Consider the following 21,020-nt stretch of genomic DNA (forward strand, 5'->3'; position numbering starts at 1 on the left):
GGTCATGGGCAGGCCGAGCAGCGGTGGAGACGGACAGCAACAGCAGGCAGCAGAGCCGCTGTGGGAACAGAGTCCAGGACAGCTGTGCAGGGGCTGGATGCCCATGAGAAGGCTGGGTCTGGAGACTCACAGACCAAGCTGGCCGGGCGCACGGGGCCTAGTGCCATTGCGATGTGTCATTTGTCCCCCAGGCTGGGGGGACCTGGGGAAATGACTGTACAAATTGATCTTTTATGTATAAAACCTCTTCCTCCAAACTGGACTTGAGAAATGTGCTGGTCTGTTGCTGTAGCTGCCTTACCAAAAGGTGAGTTCTAGTTTTTCTGTTATACTTGATATTGACAATGAGCCCCATGAGCTTCTGTACGGGGGTGCTTTTTGTTGACCATAACCCCTGAGATGGCTATGATGTAGTCACGTAAGATGAGGTGCCTCCTTCCTCAGAGTGCGTCAAGCCCTCCACCTTACAGCGATGACAGGAGACCCAGGAGTTCACTCTAACCCTCCTCTGGTACTCCCTCCCCGGTCCTGTTATGTCTCTGGGTCTCCTAATGCTTATTAGAGTCTTGGTCTGGAAGTGGGTGGGAGCCCAGTTCGACGGCTGCAAAGTAATTGCCTTAAAACTCAAAAGCCAGGTGAAGCTTCATGCCTCCTTTGTGGCTAATGATGATAATGCGTGCTGCTCACTGGCCTGGCTAACCTTAGCACTGGACTGCCCCCTTTCCCCAAGGTTGTACTCAGTGGAGGGCGCCACCTGGACTAGGCTAGGTTTTAAGTCAAAGTGCAGTGTGCAGAAGGATGCAGGGGTCTGATATGGCTGCCCAGTGCTGTGGGGCATCAGGGTGCTGTGGGCTGGGCTCAGAGAGGCTCAAGAATGCCAGGCTCGGTGAGCTCCCTCCAGTAACCAGGAGATGCTGAGCCCAGCATCTCCTGGTGGACACTGTGCCAAGAGGCTGTTCCTATAGAAAGCTGACTCTGCAGTGGAACTGTTCCCGTCACCCAGGAATACTGGGTGACAACCACGAAAGCTTGGGCACAGCTTTTTTTTCCTGGCAATTCTTTTCAACATTTCTGTTTTACCAGTATTTTTTTTCAATTATGTAATGAATACCTGCATATGTTCTCTTTGTACACATTCCAGCATTACATATAAAGCAGAAATTCATCTTGACTACCATTCCTGATTCAGTCCCCTGGGTATCAGTTTATTTTTAAACTTTCAGACCTCCCCCTATGCTTTTTCTTTCTCTCTCTCTCTCTCTCTATAATTACACATAGCGACATAGCGTGTTTTTATACGTATAGATTTTTATATAATTGATATCAGCCGTCCACGCCATATACATTTTTCTGAAACAACTTTCTTCACTCAGCTGTCTTGGAGCTTTCTCCGTATCAGTATATATAGATTTAGCTAATCCTTCTAACTGTGGCAGGGTATTCCACAGTATAATGTATCATATTTTATGTAATTAAACGTAATGTGTCTGGGCCGGGTGTGCTGGCTCACACCTGTAATCCTACACTTTGGGAGGCGGAGGTGGGTGGATGGCTTGAGGTCAGGAGTTCGAGACCAGCCTGGCCAACACAGCGAAACCCCATCTCTACTAAAAATACAAAAATTAGCTGGGCATGGTGGTGGGCACCTCTAGTCCCAGCTACTCAGGAGGCGGAGGCTTGAGAATTGCTTGAACCCGGGAGGCAGAGGTTGCAGTGAGCCGAGATGGTGCCACTGTACTCCAGCCTGGGTGACAAAGCAAGACTCCATCTCAAAAAAAAAAAAAAAAAAGATACTGTGTCTGGACCAATGCCTCCTTTTACAAAAATATTGGGGGAATGACCCCCATGATACGGTGAACTGAAATTCATAAACTATATTAATTTACCTAAAATGACTAAAAATCAATATGATGTCCTAATTGAATATAAGAATATAAAGGAAAGCAATTTATAATAAAAATAATTTGCATTTTGATATATAAATAGTTCACATTTGATAGGTAAGTGGTACACTGTAGTAGATAACATAATGACATAGACAGGTGCTTGCCCCTATATGGAGACACAAGGGAGTGTGACAGATCCAAATCCAGACAGATTTAGGTGTGTTTTGTTACTGATTTAAATAATGTGTGTGATGTTGCCATCAACTTCATGATTTTTCTGAGATGATAAATAACTCATGGTAAAGATTCAAATTAAACAAAGCTCCAGAGTCTTTCAATTTATTTGATGGTTTCATTTTTAGAAAAGTCACTGTATATTAAAAGTGTGCAAAAATTACTTTATATATAGTGTAGTTAAATTCTTGGCTCAGATGTTTTTCACCCACATGAATGCCTGGCAGGACACCCAAAGTCCTTGCTGGATGGGGGAAAATTCTTCATTTTTTGGGGTGCATCCTGGCTGAAACCAATAAATGTCAATAGTAGTCCCGAAGTTGGTGACCACCAAAAACACTCACATAAATTTCCTAAGTACCTTTTAGAGGGGGGCACTATTCACATTAAGAACCAATGATTTAATGATAATGCTTACGCTTTTTCCCCCTCTAGATGTTTTCACAAGGAGCACTTTTCTCTAAGCCTTTTTGTGTGCATGTCGGAACAATTCCTCAGGGAAGAATATTGTTTCAACTTAGGTGCTCTCACTAGGTGGGGGCGTGAAGCGCAACTTCTCCAGAGGATGGCTGTTTCATTTTCTGTTTCTCTTCTCTATGCGACCTCCAGACCTGGGTTGGAGCAAATTCCAGTTCACTCAGAAAACCCAGAGCTATGCTTTCTTTTATCCCTGGGAATCCAGCCTTCCTTAGGGGAGGTAACGCTTACTGGACCTTCTCAGAAGAGTGTTTCACTCATGATTTCAAAGAGCTCGCGCTACTCTTCCAAGAAGGCCCTCCTCAGCTAGTCCGACTTGTTTGTAAACTAAACACATTGTGAGATTTAATCTCTGGTAAGACAGCCCTTTGGTGGGGATGCCACTACTTAGACAAATATCAGATTCAGAATAGGAACAAAATAAGCAGAAGCTATTATTATTAGATTCATTGATTAGCAAGGTATCTTAATTTAAAATTGTCAGTAGCTTGAAGGCATTTCTTGAAGAGATGGTAAAGTTGGACTTCGTCCCAGAGAGACTGATGAAAAGGAAAGAGAGAGAAAGTCAGAATCCTGGAATCTTAGGCTGGCAGGGAACTTTGAAGATATCTAGTTCAACGTCTTTGATGCCCATTGCAGGATTTAAAATATTAAGACGATGCTGTTACGAGATTTGAGATATGTTTGTTAGTAAGAAATAAAAATACCTCCTTCTTTATTTATTACTTTTATTTTTATTTGAGATGGAGTCTTGCTCTGTAACCCAGGCTGGAGTGCAGTGGTGCGATCTCAGCTCATGCAACCTCTTCTTCCAGGGTTCAAGCGATTCTTCTCAGTCTCCCGAGTAGTTGGGACTCTAGGCATACATCACCACGACTGGCTAATTTTTTATTTTTATTTTTTTTTATTTTTAGTAAGGTCAGGGTTTTGCCACGTTGGCCAGGCTGGCTTTGAACTCCTTTTGACTTCAAGTTATCCCACAGCCTTGGCCTCCCAAAGTGCTGGGATTACAGGTGTGAGCCACCGCGCCCGGGCTCCCTTTTTAAAATTATTTTTATTTTTTATTTATTTATTTATTTTTTGAGGCAGATTCTCACTCTGTCGCCCGGGCTGGAGTGCAGTGGCACAATCTCGGCTCGCTGGAAACTTCACCTCCTAGATTCAAGTGATTCTCCTGCCTCAGCCTCCCGAGTAGCTGGGATTACAAGCACGTGCCACCACGCCTGGCTACCTTCTTCTTTTTTTTTGAGATGGAGTCTCGCTCTGTGGCCTAGGCTGGAGTGCAGTGGCGCGACCTTGGCTCACTGCAAGCTCCGCCTCCCGGGTTCACGCCATTCTCCTGCCTCTGCCTCCTGAGTAGCTGGGACTACAGGTGCCCGCCACCACGCCGGGCTAAATTTTTGTATTTTTAGTAGAGACGGGATTTCACCGTGGTCTTGATCTCCTGACCTCGTGATCCACCTGCCTCGGCCTCCCAAAGTGCTGGGATTACAGGCGTGAGCCACCGCACCCAGTTCCTGGCTACTTTTTGTATTTTTAGTAGAGATAAGGTTTCACCATGTTGGCCGGGTTGGTCTTGAACTCCTGAGCTCAGGTGATCCACCCGCCTTGGCCTCCCAAAGTGCTAGGATTACAGACAAGAGCCACCATGCCTGGATACACAGATGTCTTTATATATCTTGCCTTATCAAATGTTCCTGATGTTGCCAAGTACTTCTTATTACATTTGTACACATCAAATTTGAAAAAGAGGGAGCGATTTATCTTAGGTTACATATTGAGAAAGTGACAAAAGTATAACTGAAGCCCAATTCTTCTGAATCTAAATTATATGCACTTTGTAGCAGACCAATGCTAAATTAATTTAAAATAGTAGAATGTCATGATGAACATTTTATTTTTGTAACTTTCCTTGGAATGTCACCCTATTTTCTGATTCTTTTTAATATTTGCCTGCATGGGCGTATTTACTCATTGCCACCTGGTGATGTAAATATGAAATATTATGGGAAAAAGGAGAAACAGAGAAGGTGAGAAAACACTTGTTAGTTATTCCAAACAGCAATCTTGATTCCGAAGTTTGAGGTTTAATCACTGAGAAATGGCACAGAAATAAAGCTGGTTTCTTTGGGTTCCATCAGGCAATGTGAAATATCGTGAAGTGAGGTGGTATCATGGAGTTCCATCCGGGGCAAATGTAGAATGGCAGCAGCTTCACTACACTTTTCTGAGAAAAACAGAGGCATAGACAGCGTACCTCATAAAAAAGAGCAAAACCTGGAGTGCGTACGACATCCTTAAACAAGATTACAGGAAAAAATGATGGATGTGAATGTGTTTAGCACAACGTCAGCTTCATATTAGATTTTTAATTAATGTTGGTTTACTTTGAGGTTGTATCTCTTTTCTGGAACTATTTAATATCTTGTGGTTTTTGATTTCTTTTCTTTCTTTCTTTTTTTTTCTTTTTTTTTGAGACAGAGCCTTGCTCTGTTGTCCAGGCTGGAGTGCAATGGTGCAATCTCTGCTCACTGCAACCTCTGCCTCCCAGGTTCAAGCAATTAATTCTCTGCCTCGGCCTCCTGAGTAGCTGGGATTACAGGGGCCCGCCACCACACCCGGCTAATTTTTTTGTATTTCTAGTAGAGATGGGGTTTCACCATGTTGGCCAGGGTGGTCTTGAACTCCTGACCTCAGGTGATCCACCTGCCTCACCTCCCAAGCTACTGGGATTACAGGCTTGAGTCACTGTGCTTGGCCTTGTGATTTTTTTAAAAAACATTTTTTTCTTACTTTTGTTCCCATTATCTGATGGAGGAAAAAAATGAACTCGTCTATCAACTGACTTACCTGGGAGCCTGGTGCTCATTTCCTATTGGTTCCACATTCACTCCTGAGTGCTCCTGTAACCACTCTGAAATCCCTTCCTAGTTTTACCTTAGCCACACTGAAGTTCCTCTACGTTCTTCATTTCTGCACGTGCAGGCAAGTAAAATGAAAGGGATTTCTGTGGGCGTTGTCAGGAGCTGAAAGATTGGGAATGCTTTTGGAAACTCCTTCTCCATTGAGTTTAAGAGGAAATGGGTGAGTTTTCCCATTATTTTGGGAGGATAGCAGATGCCTCCTCATTTACCTCTTTATTTTACCCTCCCATGCCCAGTACTGTCCTACCACTAAGAGTGAGTATGTAGGTTGCTGCATTCTGGCGTTGTCCTAAGAAGTGTTTCATAATCTAACACCACCAATACTCCCCTCACCCCTGGTGCCTTAAGGAAGGGCTGGGCTGCTGAGCGGTGGGTGGGGGCTGTCTGAGGATGGGAGGGGGAAATAAGATGGAACAGGATGGAGAGAAAAAAAATCAGGAGAAAAATTATTATTTGAGAAATGGAAATCTTGGATTAGGATTTTTTTTTTGCAAGATGATTAAGCCATTTTAGAAACATGAGTCATATTGTCTTCTGCCCTTTCTTCCTCTAAGTAATTATGAAGAACACATACTTGGAAGATTTTAATAAAATTATGAGTAGTATTAGATCACTTTAATTCCTGTTTACGGAGGACAGCAGTCCAGTACCGAACTGTGGGAGGAAAATGAATCTTTGCTTCTAGGAGGCACCATCAGTTATGAAAACCAAAGAGGGCCAATTTGACTGTTTTTACTCATACCCCTCTCCTTCTTGACTTTTCTCATTTTTTCTTAAGATTCTATCAAAGTTATATATGCATCTAGACTAAAGAGCCAGGTATTTCTACTTAAAGGACCAGACATTTCTCTGTTTGTTTTTTTAAAAATAGAGGCTTTCGTTTCCATCCTCTTCCAATTCCTGTTTCCCAAGGCAACTACTTTCAACTGTTTTACCTGGTGTGTGTGTGCATGTGTGCGTCTGTGTGCTTTCCACTATGGAATATGAACCTTTAGTTCTTCCTCACCCTCATTCCCCTGGCAAACCCCTTCTGTCTCCCACTTTTCAATATAGTTTTATTGTAATGGTAAAATCAATATTTAGTGTTTAAAATATTATGCCAATACAAATGCTCTTCATCGTGAAACCATGTATTAAACTGCAATTAGTTTTTCGTTCCTGTACACATTTTTGTTTCCATTGATTTAACAATTACCTTGTTTTGTTTGCTTTTTGTTCTCAATTCCATCATCAAGTATCCTCAAATTTTATTTGCCTGAGAAAATTTCTCCTGGGGCTTCATATCCTGCTCCAGTCTGGACTTATGCTCAGGCCTGATGCACCTCCCTCCATCCTGGGTCTGCCTTTACAGTCCTCCTGGTGGCCTCCTCCGCCTGTCTCTCACCTTAACCTCACGTTGCCTGGACTCATGTCTTCCTTTATCATGCCTACTCTCCCGCTTTGGAGGGACATATTCTCCAGTATCCTTCACAAAAAGAGAACATACAAAATTAACTTTATTTGGAGACTTTGCTTGTCTGGAAAGGCTTTATTTTGTCCTTGTACTTGAGTATCCAGATACAGAATTCCAAGGTAGAGATAATTTTCCTTCTGTATATTGAAGACATTGCTCTGTTGCCTTCTAGCTTCCAAAATTACTATGGAAAAGTCTAAAATAAAATTCCTAATATTATATTTTGAATTTAGTATTTTTCCTCTCCTCTTTTACCTCTCTAAAAACTTGTAGGAACTTCTCTTTGTGCTGAGTTTTCTAAAAGTGTATGAAATGGAGACAGATACTTGGTGAGTCTTTCTAATATGAAGAGTCATGTCCTTTAGCTTTGGGAACTTTTCTTCTATTTTGTTGATGTTTTTCCCGCCATTTATGACATCTCTCTGTTTAGAACTCCTATTTCTTGGTTATTAGACATCCCGGATTGGCATTCTCTTTTGTTTTTAACCTATGGGTTTATTTAGTCTCTTTTCTGAGATATTTAATAAATTTTAGCTTTCAGCTCTTCTATTGATATTTAATCTCAGATATTGTCATTTTAATTCCAAGAACTTTCTTTTAAAAAATTTTGAGTATTTCTTTTAAACAGTAACCTGTTGTTTTGTATGTTATTATTATATTCTCATAACTGTGAGAATACTGATATCATTTTGGGAAAGCTTTCTTCTCCTTGCATTGTTTTCTTCCTCCAAATACCTGTTTTGTTTTGGTCTTATTTTCCATGCTAGGTGCCATTCTCAGATGTCCCAAGCTCCTCGTTGTCTGCTCCTGTTGCAAAAGAGATGGAAAGGCTGATGGGAAACTCTGAATTCATGAATGGGACTTGTTAATTATGGGCTTCACTGTAAAGTGATTGGTTGGACTAATTATTTGAGGAATATCTGATATTGTCTTTATGTCTTCCTTTTAGAATGTTTGAGCTCTTGGAAAAGACGATACTCATCTGCCTGTAGGGTAAAAGCCTGGGTTCCGGAGTTCTAAAAACCATGTGAGAGGAGAGCATTTGCTCACCTAATGTCCCTGTTTCGGTATAGTACCCTTGTCTCAACTGTGCTATAGATATATCCAGCTCAGTGATCCTGTTTGATCCTTTCCAGACAACACTAGGGTGAGAGAGTGGTGGTTGCCCAGGTATAAAAAATGGGAACAGTGATTTGGGAATCTGAATCTTAAACTGACTTTTAACTAATTTTTCTCTAGAGGAACCTGGTATGGCAAATCTTGGGTAAAAGTCAGGTTCATTCTTGACTTTTCCTTCTGCTTGGATAGGATTCTGTTTTCTTAGGGCTGTTGTATCTTTGATCACTCTTCCATCTATTTTATTTGGATTTATGCCTTAATTTCCTTTTTTTTTTTTTTTTTTTTTTTTTGAGACGGAGTCTGTCTCTGTAGGCCAGGCTGGAATGCAGTGGTGTAATCTCGGCTCACTGCAACCTCTGCCTCCTGGGTTCTGGTTCAAGCAATTCTCCTGCCTCAGCCTCCTGAGTAGCTGGGATTACAGGCACATGGCATCATGCCCAGCTGATTTTTTTTTGTATTTTTAGTAGAGACAGGATTTCACCATGTTGGCCAGGCTGGTCTTGAACGCCTGACCGTGTGATCCACCTGCCTTGGCCTCCCAAAGTGTTGGGATTACAGGGGTGATCCACTGCACTTGGCCTCAAAAATCTTTCACAGTTAATTTAGAAGAGTTTTGGGGAGCAAAGGAAAGAAGGTGGGTTGATGCAATCTGTCCTTACCCCACTTGTTGACTTTGGATCTATCTGTGGCAGCGGTTTAAATTTGTTTCTTGCAATGGAGTTCTTTCTTTGAAATAGTATGTAGAAGCTCAGTATATAAAATACATATAAGCAGGACTGCTCTGTTTCAAAAGGAAATGAGGGTTTATGGTTCTACTTTCTCAGTTCGCCTCTTACCCTTTCCCTACCATGAGAACTCCCTGGAAAGCATAATTTGTAAACCACTGATTTAGAAATTACTGAACATAACTTATCCCTCTAGTAGATGTTAGACATTGAGTGAAGTTCATGGCATTATGGGAAGAACATTTGATTTATTCCTTTAGAGATTAATTTTATTGCTTCTAAATGCTCGAATGGAGCAAGGCAAAGAGAAAGATTCATTCTAAAGATCTTTTAGTTGAAATGGAATTGGACTCAACTTCCTTGCAGGCTAACTTTATAATTACAAAAATAACTATCAAATGCTATTTTTTATTTGAGAGGAAAGTCTGTAGATTTACCTGAATATTAAACGATATTCAACTGTACATTCACATTTTGATAATGGAAGATGTTAGAAATTCCCAAATTTACTTTCAGAAAACTAAAATTCTCTATTATGCTGGATTGCTAGTAGAGCCAATGTTTATTTTAAATTACTTACTTAAATATAAGAGTCAGAGGAAGACTTCAGGGTGAGAAAAAACATTTAGGGCTTATCCTGCAGGGAAATCATTATTAAATTTGTGCATAGTTTAGCTTAACATTTATGCACAGTATAGCCATTAAAAACATTGTTATTTCCTTCTTCCTCCACCTTTCCCTGGAGTGGGCCGTCAGTTACCTGATAAAGCCATGGAAATATGTGGAAGTATTTATGCAATGCACGTCACTCAAAGGTCCAGTTGAGAATGGGCACCAAGATTGAGAAACCTTGTCAAATGAAATGTATTTTTGTATGTCTCTAAGATGAACCAATGTAATCGTGAATGTGATAAGGGAAATAAAAACAAACAAACAAACAAACAAACAAAAGAATCAACAGAAACCAAAAAACACTTTACTAGTGTAGAGGACTAACATGAGGGAAGTGCGAGAAGCTCTTTGCAGAATCTTCCATTTTAATCCAGTCTTCTGCTGTTACTTATTTACCATTACTACCATTTCACAGAAGAGTCAGACTTCATCCTAAAAAAAAAGTCTCCAATCATGCTGCAGAAAAGAATTCATTAGCTTCAGTTGCAGGAATGAGACACGTTTAAAAAAGAGAAATATGACCCAAACTTTTGTAAGAAACACCTTGTATTTTGATTGCTATTTCATATTCAAAGGACTCTTGAAAAATTGAAAAAACCTAAAACATCGTCTTGCTTATGGTCTCTTTTGGTGGCAGACTATGAATGGGACACGGGACCCCTGTAAGATATATCTAGTGAAGCATTGAGAGATGGATAAACAGGTGCCTGCGGGAAAGGTACTCTTTCAGCCTTCTTATAGAAGAGTATTGAAACAGGAGAAAATGTTTACTTTCTAGAGCTATCAACTGTAGAAAAAGAAAAGTCCTGGGGAAGACTTGTTCTGGCAAAGTGCACGCTTTGGCACCTCTGCAGAGAACATGAAGGTTGCCCGCAAACATTGAATGTCTACTTGGTTACACGTGACCGCAACAGGGCGTGTGTACCATGGCCTCAGCTCGCTTCTTGATGACATCATGAATCTGGGCTCTGGCCAAAGGATTTTGAGACGAGCCAAAATGCTGTGGAGCATGCAGAAGCCACTCATTGCTGTTGTCTTCGAGAAGCCAGAGGAAGACATGCAAAGAATTAAATAAAGACACTGAAGCTGTGTTACAAAACAGTTGATCAGGTTGAATTATCCGCTCTCTAACAATATTTTGAGAGTTCAGTAAAAACTAGCAGCTCTTCAATTAGCCGGGCGTGGTGGCAGGCGCCTGTAGTCCCAGCTACTCAGGAGGCTGAGGCAGGAGAATGGCATGAACCTGGGAGGTGGAACTTGCAGTGAGCCAAGATCGAACCACTGCACTCCAGCCTGGGTGACAGAGCGAGACTCCGTCTCAAAACAAACAAACAAACAAACAAACAAACAAGCAGCTCTTCAAGCAATTGCTGTATTCGAGAGCTGAACCTCTTTTTCTTGAAGTCGCCACCATAAATGTTTGTCATTGTTTTTATTTCTCTTTAATCTTTCACACACAGGCCTCTTTCACCTGTAGAATCTTGAGTGAGACCATGGGAAGTAGGCAAGGCTATTTTTTCTATGACTCATCTTGGTGGAGAGCCCTGACTCCAAGATCTGAGACATTTGCTGGGGGATTCCCTTCCCTGTTTTTCTATCCACACCTCTGCTTTCTGCTACCCTCCTTCTCTCTCTTCCCTCTTAACCCTTTTGTTTTCACTTTTTCCACATTCATAGGCATTCTTTCCTCAGTTGAACTTGTCCTCATGGCTCCTTGAGCCTGGGGCGGCTGATCTGAACCAGTGTCATTTTGTGTGGTTGGCGGTAAAGGTGAAATGTAACATAGGTGAAATGTAACATGTGTGAAATCACTTTAAAAATGACAAGGTGGGGCCCTGTGCAGTGGCTCACACCTGTAATCCCAGCACTTTGGGAGGCCAAGGTGGGCAGATCACAAGGTCAAGAGATCGAGACCATCCTGGCCAACATGATGAAACCCTGTCTCTACTAAAAATACAAAAATTAGCCGGGAGTGGTGGTGCATGCCTGTAGTCCCAGTTACTCGGGAGGCTGAGGCAGGAGAGTTGCTTGAACCCAGGAGGCGGAGGTTTCAGTGAGCCGAAATCACATCACCGCACTCCAGCCTGGCGACAGAGCGAGACTCTGTCAAAAAAAAAAAAAAAAAAAAAAAGACACGGTGTTCCAGCAGGGTGGTTTTTACTGTTATATCTTCAGTATTGTTATAGGACAGGCCTCACTCCACATAAAGCAGAACTTCCCTGTGGCCCAGCTTTACCCTGAGCTCTTCTTGTCATTCCACCAACTCTTGCTTCCCCCACCTCCTATGGTGATGTCCTCTCTGGGTCAGTTTCCCTTCTCTGTCTTTCTCGTCTTCTCATTATGACTTATCTACTCTCTCTCATTTCCTCAGAGGCTTCTTAGGAACTGATTACTTTTGGTTGATCAAGCACTCTGGAGCCAAGGGGATAACGGTTAACAGATTTGATGGTAACACATCAGAGAAATCCACATTTTAACTGGAGATTCCATGAACTCCAATATGGAGCTTGACAGTGAAATTTTAGGCAGCGTGAGAGGTCAGTGGTTAGGGAGCCTTTTCTTGGTAATGTGAAGCCTTGTGCATGCGAATGATTTTTCTGTTCCACCCATTCAGGAGGTGAGCTAAGGCAGTGTATAGAGGTTACTGAATAAAATATTAAGGCAGGACGTGAAGGGAAGGTTTGTGGTTTGGGGAGGCCAATAAGAGTAACAATGTCTTTTAAAGAAGAGTTAGGAAAGAAATAGTACAGTTAAGGCATCATGTACAAAATGTGGATATTTTCAGTCACCCCAGCAGCCTCTATTCTGTTAACATTTCCCTGCATCTGGCTCTGAGAAAGGATAGGAAAATACAGGTTATGCAAATAGAGACGGTGTCATTGAGCTGGGAGTGATTTGCCTGCCAAAGGAGATTGCAGAAATTATCTTTTCAAATTCTGGGGACTGGGGGTGTTTGCTGGTGGCTGGGATTTTCTATGAATCCAGGGGCAAGGGCTTCTGAGTCTCTGGCGTCAACAGGGTGGCTTGACTCAGCCAGAGAGGCTGTTTTTCCCTGCAGATGTGTCCCAGCCCTCTGCAGTAGGAGCCGAGACTTAGCAGAACCTCCCTGGAGAAGATGCCCTCCTTGCCCACGTTGATCTTCATAGCCATCTTTTGCCTGGAGTCATTGGCTGCAATGCTGCAGAATGGCTTCTTGGTCACAATGCTGGGCAGGGAGTGGGTAAGGTGCCGGACGCTGTCCACAAGTGACATGATTGTGGCCTGTCTTGCTGCCTCCCGGTTCTGCCTGCATGGGGTGGCCATGGCGAACAACCTTCTGGCCTCCCTAGATTTTTGGCACGCAGTTCCCTATGTGAACATCTTCTGGGGCCTTTTCAATGCCCTCACTTCGTGGTTTACTGCCTTGCTTGCTGCTTTCTACTGTGTGAAGATCTCATCTTTCTCCCACCCCACCTTCTCCTGGCTGAAGTGGAGGATCTCTCGGTTAGTGCCCAAGCTGATCAAGGGCTCCCTGATCATCTGTGGCCTGGAAGTCATCTCATCAGCCACTGGGAACATACTGTTGGGTCAGAGGAAGATCTCCCTGAGTTCCTACGGAAATGAAACTCTAGTTTATAGAGTGCAGGCTTCATTTCAGCTCTACGTTTTCTTTCATGAAGGGTTTGTGTTGTCGATTCCGTTCCTCCTGTTCCTAGTGTCCACCGTCTTGCTCATAATCTCACTGTGCTGGCAGTTGGGGCAGTTGAGGGACCTCAGGCCCGGCCCCTGTGATCCCAGCACCCAGGCTTACACCATGGCTTTAAAGTCACTCACCTTTTCCCTCATCTTTTGTACATTGTACTTCCTGTCCTTGTTTGTTTCTGCTTTTAAAATTATAAACCTTCAGAATCACTGGCACTGGGCCTGGGAAGTGCTAATCTATGCCAACATCTGTCTGCACTCTACCGTCCTGGTGCTGAGGAGCCCCAGACTGAAAAAGGGCCTGAAGACATGGCTTCAGCTCCAGTGCCCATGTGCTGCTGGCTCACAGGGCTTTGGAAGGTGCTGGCCATAGGGTGGTTCTGCTCCTGAGTTATCCATGTCAATAACCAGTCCTGGGATGAATGATCCTGGCAGGAATGTATAAGGTTTCAGTACCGTCTTTCTCTTTCCAGTTTCTTCTTTCTCTCCTCCTCTGTCCATGCCTCAGAATCCCTTTACCATCTTGCTGTCTGTGTTCTTACCATCCCCTCCACTGCTGTGAGTCTCTAGCGCTAGCTGTCAATCACCTTGACCTTTGCTGGTAGCCTCATTTCCTCATGGGGCCCCAAGAATCTATAGGTAAGCAACCCTAATATTTGCCAAGCATCATTTTGGTCTGTATGCCCTTTATAGAGAACTGTAACTGTCGTCAGTTGTCTCTGTGGGCAAACTGAAACTTATTTTTTATATATTTTATTTTACTTTTAAGATGGAGTCTTGCTCTGTTGCCCAGGCTGGAGTGCAGTGGCGTGATCTCAGTTCACTGCAGCCTCCACCTTCCATGTTTAAGCAATTCTCCTGCCTCAGCCTCCCGAGTAGCTGGGACTACAGGCGTGTGCCACCGTGCCTGGCTAATTTTTGTATTTTTAGTAGAGACAAGGTTTCACCATGTTGGCAGGCTGGTCTCAATCTCCTCACCTCAAGTGATCCACCCACCTGTGGGATTACAGGCGTGAGCCACCGCACCCCACCTTGAAGCTTACTTTTTTATAGTGACATAGATTGTCCAGCACCATCCACTTGACATCGTCTGCCCTTCTGCTCCACACCTGTGCTCTCGGCCTCGTCTCTCCACTTCAGCTCAGTAAATCTTCTTCCCCTCTCCCCCCAAGTCTTTTTCTTCTTCATGTGCTTCTTGGGTCCACCCAATACTTCCTTCTTTCCTTTCTCTGCCAATCTCCGTCATTTCCTTCCTTTGTGCTCTGCTTAAGACTGATTCCACCCAGGGAGCTTTTCCAGCCTGATCTCACAGAAGGCTAAGGACACATAGGAGTTTGGTGCCACTGTATGTCACATCCATAACTTCATGTGCTCATGTCGAATGAATAGGAATTGTCTGATGTAAAAATGCTTTTAGGTTTTGGCCAACAGAAGATAGATGGAAAACAAAGGAAATGTCCTACACTTCTTAATTTTGATGATACTACCCTTCCTGTCTGCTCACCCAGGAGGTGGATCCCAGATGCTGCTGCTGAGGATGGGAATCTCCAGATTGGGATGTCTGCATCCCAGAGCTTGTGCAAGATGATCCACTAGGCCTGTAGCAATTTCAGTTTCCATTTATTTTTATCTTCTCCTTTTAATCCCTTTTTTGGAGGGTATTTTATGATGCATATAACGTATTAGTAAAATGTACATGCATATAATTAAAAATAAATATGCATATGGTAGTATCTTAGTCAGCCTAGGCTGCTGTGACAGAATACCATAAACTGGGTGTTTATGCAGCAGATATTTATTTCTCACAGTTCTGGAGCCTGAAACTGAGGGTGCCAGCATGGTTGGGTTCTGGTGAGGGCCTTCTTCTGGGTTGCAGACAGATACCTTCTTGCTCTGTTCTCACGTGGCAGAGAGATTTATCTTTCTTGTGTTTCTTCTTATAAGGACACTAATCCCATTCATGAGGGCTTCACCCTTATGAACTAATTACCTCCTGAAAGCATTATCTCTAAATGTTATCACATTGAGGGTTAAGGTTTCAGTGTATGAATTTTGGGAGGACACAAACATTCAATTCACAGCTGGTGGGTTGCATGTTCATATATATATATATTTTACTGATGGAATTCATGATAAAAAAAGTATGGAGACCGATAGACTAAAAGAGATTGGGAAAAACACTGCACACGGTTAAGAGAGATTAGTATGTTCGAACCAGTCAAAATAGAAGCAGTAAATAACAGGACAGAACAGAGGTTACAAAGAATTTTCAAATAGATAAATGCATGTAAGGTCAAATGTCCAATAATACTGGGAAGCTGAGGCCCCAAAACATTATGCTGCAATGCTAGCTGGAGGCCAGGATATGGCAAGAGAAGAGAGAGGGATGACCAGAGGCAAGATAACAAGATCAGGAATTTTCTCTTGCAAGAGAATGATTAAAAGTTTAAAAGAGGAGATTCTCAAGTTGCTGGTGAGGAACCCAGGGGGATTTCCCCAGAGGGTAGAGCGAGGGTGAGGCAGGATGGAGGAACCTGTGGGAAGCTGGCACTGTGGCCGGGCTTTAAATTAAATAGACACCTAAAGTCTGTGAATTATCCCACCTAGAGAACATGTATTATCCTCATCATCAATCACGAAGAATTTTTCTTTTTCTTTGTAGCAAGATGAGCAAGTTAATGACTTCCTACAGGTAGATTAATAATAAATTATGAGACTGAGCCTTGGGGCTCAAGCCACAAGTTGGTTGGAGGCAGGGAAGACAGGAGCATGGCGGAAGTGGGGAGATCTTTCTCCTCTATCCCTTCTACTCAGCTGTGAGCACCTGGAAGACTGCTCTTCCCTTGGGCAGAGCTCCAGAAGTTTACTGAAGGTGTTTGGGTGGGGAGTGGGTGGTGATTCAACTCTCATGTTCTGCTCCATCTTCACAGCCCTTCGAGTGATACCAGGTTAAGTGGACTTGTCTCAGGAGTTCCTAACTGATTGATGTTCTCAATCTCCGTTTTAAAACTCTAGCTCATAAAAGCCCCCAAACACTTGGTGGCTCTGTCTTGACTAAAGATACAATCTAATATCTCATCGAGGCTTCCTAAATTCTCTGTGATCTCTCCAGCCTACCTTTTTGGGTTGATATGCCATCTTCTCTATGTAAGTCCTCTGTTGTAGCTAAATGTATCTAATTTTTCTGGATATAATCATGTATCCCCCTCCTTTACTGATGCCTTACCTTTTTCCTTCCAACATGCAAGATAGCATCTTTGTTGTCTCACAATTATGGGGCTGTTACTGCTCAACTCTTCTGAGAAATCTTGGGATGGGAATAGCAAGATCCCTAACACATAGAGCCACAGACTGGGAGTCACTTGTTGAGAGTACTGAGTTGAAGGTTTTCCATATAGAGAGCTAACTCAGGATCCCTATCCTACTACCCTCATGATTACATTTATAAAGACTGGTTATGAAAAGTTAAAAACTCTCAGACTTGGCTTTTACCTAAGAAGATAAATCTAGACATGAGAAAGCCAAATGCAACAAACAAACAACAAACAACAAAAGAATCACCACCAAACACATTGCATATTTAAATTCAAATGATTATTCCCTCTTTTGGATTAACTTACTCTGCACATTACATCCAGTAAATGTTTGGGTTTATGTTTAACCCATAAAAGTGCTTTGAGGGCAGATATCTAATTCATTGTTGTAGCCAATGTCTTTCAAAGGGTTATCATGGCATATAGGATATGCTTAATAAATTATTATTAAATGAATTGAAGGTTAAATGCACATCTTTATCATTGAAGGTGTGGGAGGTGGATGAAAAAGATTCAAGTTTTCCATATTGGGCGGTTTGTAGGTGGCCATACTCCAGAGCTATAAGCCCGAAGTTTGCCCCATTTCTCCAAGTTCCAGTAGAAAACAGCCAAATGTCAGCCAGAAGAACAAGGGCAAGGAAGAGAGCAGTTGGGAACTCTCTCTCCTGGAAATTTGCATCTTCGCAGAAAGGCAGAGTGAATTACCGTAGTTCATCTTCTTTCCTTTACTCAGAAGAACTGTGTCCACTATGGTTGGCCTATGTGTTAAAGAAACAATTCCACCTGGACGTGGACTGGGGACTGGGAAGTAGACTGGGAACTGGGAGGAGATGCTGACATGCGTTCTATTCCCTTTTTGTGGGGGTCCTATACATGGAACTGGTAGGTTGTGGTGTCAGAAGATGTGTATTCTATTACAAATCCCCTTACTGTCATGTTACTTGATCCTGAGCCTTCAATATTGCTGTATTTGACCCAGAACAATTTCTGCTTTCCTATCTCCCTGTGACACGTTAACCTACTTACACTCACCTGAGTGTTGATTGCTGATTTTTTTTGACTCTTTGAAGCTCATTTCTATAAAGAATGTGGTCTTTTTTTTGCTCCGTCCTTCTCTGGTTGATGTCAATGGTCTGACATTTGGTGCCCTGAACTTCTGTTGCATCCCTGATGCTGTCCTGAATTCTCCTTATGCTACTTATTATGCCACAGGATGGATGGAATAGAAGATAGCCATTCTAATAAAGTCATTGTCATCATCATCATTGCTGCTTGTCCATATGCAGAGGTTTATAATTTCCAATATATTTACCATATTTATGGTCATATTTATTTTTGATCCATATTTTTTATAGGTGAAGAAAGGGGGCGTTCAGAGAGGTTAATTGCTTGAGGATCCATAGTGATTGCAACAAGACTCAAAACTTGGGCTTCTGAGTTCAGCTAGTGATGAAGAAGATGGAGGGTGTAACATGTATTGCTAACCATGGCAGAGATTCCTGGCCCTGCAATCAGTTTGGATCTTGGTCTTTCCTCTGCATAACTGTGACTTTAGGTGGGAGTCTTAATATATAATTTGAGGCCTTATTTCTTTTATCTGTAAGATTATCTTTCATGTCTTCTTTCATTCTAAGCCTAGATTCTAAGACATCTTTGTGAATTAGAACATAGGATACTTTTCATTTTTTACAGATGGACAAAATGAGGCACAGAGGGGCTGACATATCCAATAACTCACAATAAGGGGTGAAGCTTGGACTAAAGGCTGTCTCGACTCCTAGCACAGGGCTCATTCTGCCATATCCCGTTGGCTTATCGCTACAGGAGGTTCCTCTGTGAAGTGCTATTTTAGAGGCCACCAGTTATAAAATATATATTTTTAAGTTATGAAAAAAGTTGACTGCCTCATTATGTATAATTGTCTCCTGTGTTCTTTTTTTATGATGATGGTCACTGCGAGTAATAAGACTTGAATTAATCTTTCTCTGTAAAGGTTTGCCCAGTTTTCTCTGTCTCTTTTAAAGGGGTATTGCCATACCACTCCCCTCATAGAATTGTTGTGAGACCTAAGGAGAGCACTCAGAACAATGCCTGCAACATAATGATCACCCCCCCTCTGTGGATGTGAGCGCTGTCTCAGTAGCGGGTGTGACCCGCGGACGATACTACTGAGCCAGCAGGTGCATGGTCCTGTCGTAGGTGTCCGCTTAGAGAAGTATAACCTCCTGTGTAAGGACACTAAATGCCAGGGCCTGATATATTATCCACTTTGATGTTGACATGGGCAGAGAATAGGCAGAAGAGCAGGCAAATTTTGGGGCAGGTATGGGGACTTTGAAAATTGAGCCTTGACAATATGTGCATCTACTCTAAGAAGAAAAAACCTCTCACCCTCCTCTGATAGCCTGCGTCCTCTACTCTGGCCTAGTCTCTGCACTTCAGGCAGCTGGAGGGACAAACATATCCTCCAGGACCTTCCAGAGCAACCCAACAGAAATAACCCTTGAAGCTTTGGGACCCATCTTGTCCACCAGAGAGATGAATGGAGACCACATGGTTCTAGGATCCTCGGTGACTGACGAGAAGCCCATCATCTTGGTTATCATTTTACTCCTTTTATGCCTGGTAGCAATAGCAGGCAATGGCTTCATCACTGCGGCTCTGGGCATGGAGTGGGTGCTACGGAGAATGTTGTTGCCTTGTGATAAGTTATTGGTTAGCCTAGGGGCCTCTCGCTTTTGTGTGCAGTGGGTGGTAATGGGTAAGACCATTTATGTTTTCCTATATCCGACGGCCTTCCCATACAACCCTGTACTGCAGTTTCTAGCTTTCCAGTGGGACTTCCTGAATGCTGCCACCTTATGGTTCTCTACCTGGCTTAGTGTCTTCTATTGTGTGAAAATTGCTACCTTCACCCACCCTGTCTTCCTCTGGCTAAAGCACAAGTTGTCTGGGTGGGTACCATGGATGCTCTTCAGCTCTGTAGGGCTCTCCAGCTTCACCACCATTCTATTTTTCATAGGCAACCACAGAATATATCAGAACTATTTAAGGAACCATCTACAACCTTGGAATGTCACTGGCAATAGCATACGGAGTTACTGTGAGAAATTCTATCTCTTCCCTTTAAAAATGATTACTTGGACAATGCCCACTGCTGTCTTTTTCATTTGCATGATTTTGCTCATCACATCTCTGGGAAGACACATGAAGAAGGCTCTCCTTACAACCTCAGGATTCGGAGAGTCCAGTGTGCAGGCACACATAAAGGCTCTGCTGGCTCTCCTCTCTTTTGCCATGCTCTTCATCTCGTATTTCCTGTCACTGGTGTTCAGTGCTGCAGGTATTTTTCCACCTCTGGACTTTAAATTCTGGGTGTGGGAGTCAGTGATTTATCTGTGTGCAGCAGTTCACCCCATCATTCTGCTCTTCAGCAACCGCAGGCTGAGAGCTGTGCTGAAGAGGCGCTGTTCCTCAAGGTGTGGGACACCTTGAGCCACAGCTGATGAAAAACTTCAAGGAGATTCTTGTGGAGAAGGCACGGACTCAAAGGGACATAGCTTCTCTCTCTGCCATATTGAATGTTTTCTCCCTGTTGCTACAGTTAATGATTAGAAAAATAACTTCAATGAAATAGGATACAAGGTGAGAGTAAAGGTCCTGAAATATGGGCTAGTGTCACGTTATGTACTCAGCAAGTGCATAGTTCATGTCGCCATGGTTCCTGTGGGACTTGATGTGGTCAAAGAATCCAGAAGCCTTTATTTTTCCTGTGATCGATCTCTTGGTGTTTAAAATAATCGTTCTGGGAACTGGATGCAAAGATCCTCAAACTTCATGCAATATTTTATCTGTTGAATCAAACGGGGGCATGTTTTTGGAACTGCAGTTTTCTCAGGCTTTGTCCTGTGAACCGCCTTTCCCTTCTCATCAATTCAAAGTTTTCTGTCCATCTAATGTGGTGCCTCTCTCCTTCTTTCCATGGCAGAGTTTCTGGTGTCTAAACTCTCTACACAGAGCATAGTATAATTGGTGCATGTGTGTGGCAGTGTGTGTTGTCAGGGATGTGTGTATTCTCCGATGACCTTTGGAGATCCCTCTGAGTGCTAGGGGTCTATGATTTGTATGTGGTTCATGTTCTCTATAGTAGCCCAGCCTGTTAGTCTCCTCTGTATTTGTTAAGGTCTGTGGGTTCAGATGTAACTTCTTTTGATTGATATTGGGACCTATTGTAATTCCCCTACTGACATGGGGAAGTTTATCTATATCTGTCTAAGACCTAAGATTTAAGAAGAAAAAGACTGTGTTTGGTGAACCATGTTCAGACTGCCTTTCTGCTTTTCCCAGCTCCTCTCAAACGTTCTTTAAGTTCAGTTACTCCTTGAATCATTCAAAGGGGACAACCCTCAACTTTCCTCCATTCACTTTAAAATCTCTCTGCCTCCTTTCCTAGTTTTTACCTCCACCACACTCCTCTACATTAGAGGACGGGTCTCTGTTTTTGGCTTTTCAAGGCTGACATCTATGCTTCTAGC

The 21,020-nt window shown here is 42.8% G+C and overlaps 2 protein-coding genes across 2 annotated transcripts; both read left to right on the plus strand.

Annotated features, from left to right (window-relative positions):
• Positions 1 to 12,605: 12,605 nt before the first annotated feature.
• On the plus strand, positions 12,606 to 13,544 carry LOC129485478 (taste receptor type 2 member 62). Its single transcript, XM_055284713.1, has one exon. It carries the CDS (start codon positions 12,606 to 12,608, stop codon positions 13,542 to 13,544), a length of 939 nt encoding a protein of 312 aa, XP_055140688.1.
• A 5,479-nt stretch (positions 13,545 to 19,023) lies between these two features.
• Positions 19,024 to 19,980, plus strand: TAS2R60 (taste 2 receptor member 60). Its single transcript, XM_055281477.1, has one exon. It carries the CDS (start codon positions 19,024 to 19,026, stop codon positions 19,978 to 19,980), a length of 957 nt encoding a protein of 318 aa, XP_055137452.1.
• The last annotated feature ends 1,040 nt before the right edge of the window (positions 19,981 to 21,020 follow it).

The sequence above is a fragment of the Symphalangus syndactylus genome, chromosome 6 (genome assembly GCF_028878055.3).
Source record: "Symphalangus syndactylus isolate Jambi chromosome 6, NHGRI_mSymSyn1-v2.1_pri, whole genome shotgun sequence".
Taxonomy (NCBI): Eukaryota; Metazoa; Chordata; class Mammalia; order Primates; family Hylobatidae; genus Symphalangus; species Symphalangus syndactylus.

Excerpts from the sequence above, each read along its gene's own strand:
- LOC129485478 (XM_055284713.1), top strand. The coding sequence starts at position 12,606 with ATGCCCTCCTTGCCCACGTTGATCTTCATAGCCATCTTTTGCCTGGAG.
- TAS2R60 (XM_055281477.1), top strand. The coding sequence starts at position 19,024 with ATGAATGGAGACCACATGGTTCTAGGATCCTCGGTGACTGACGAGAAG.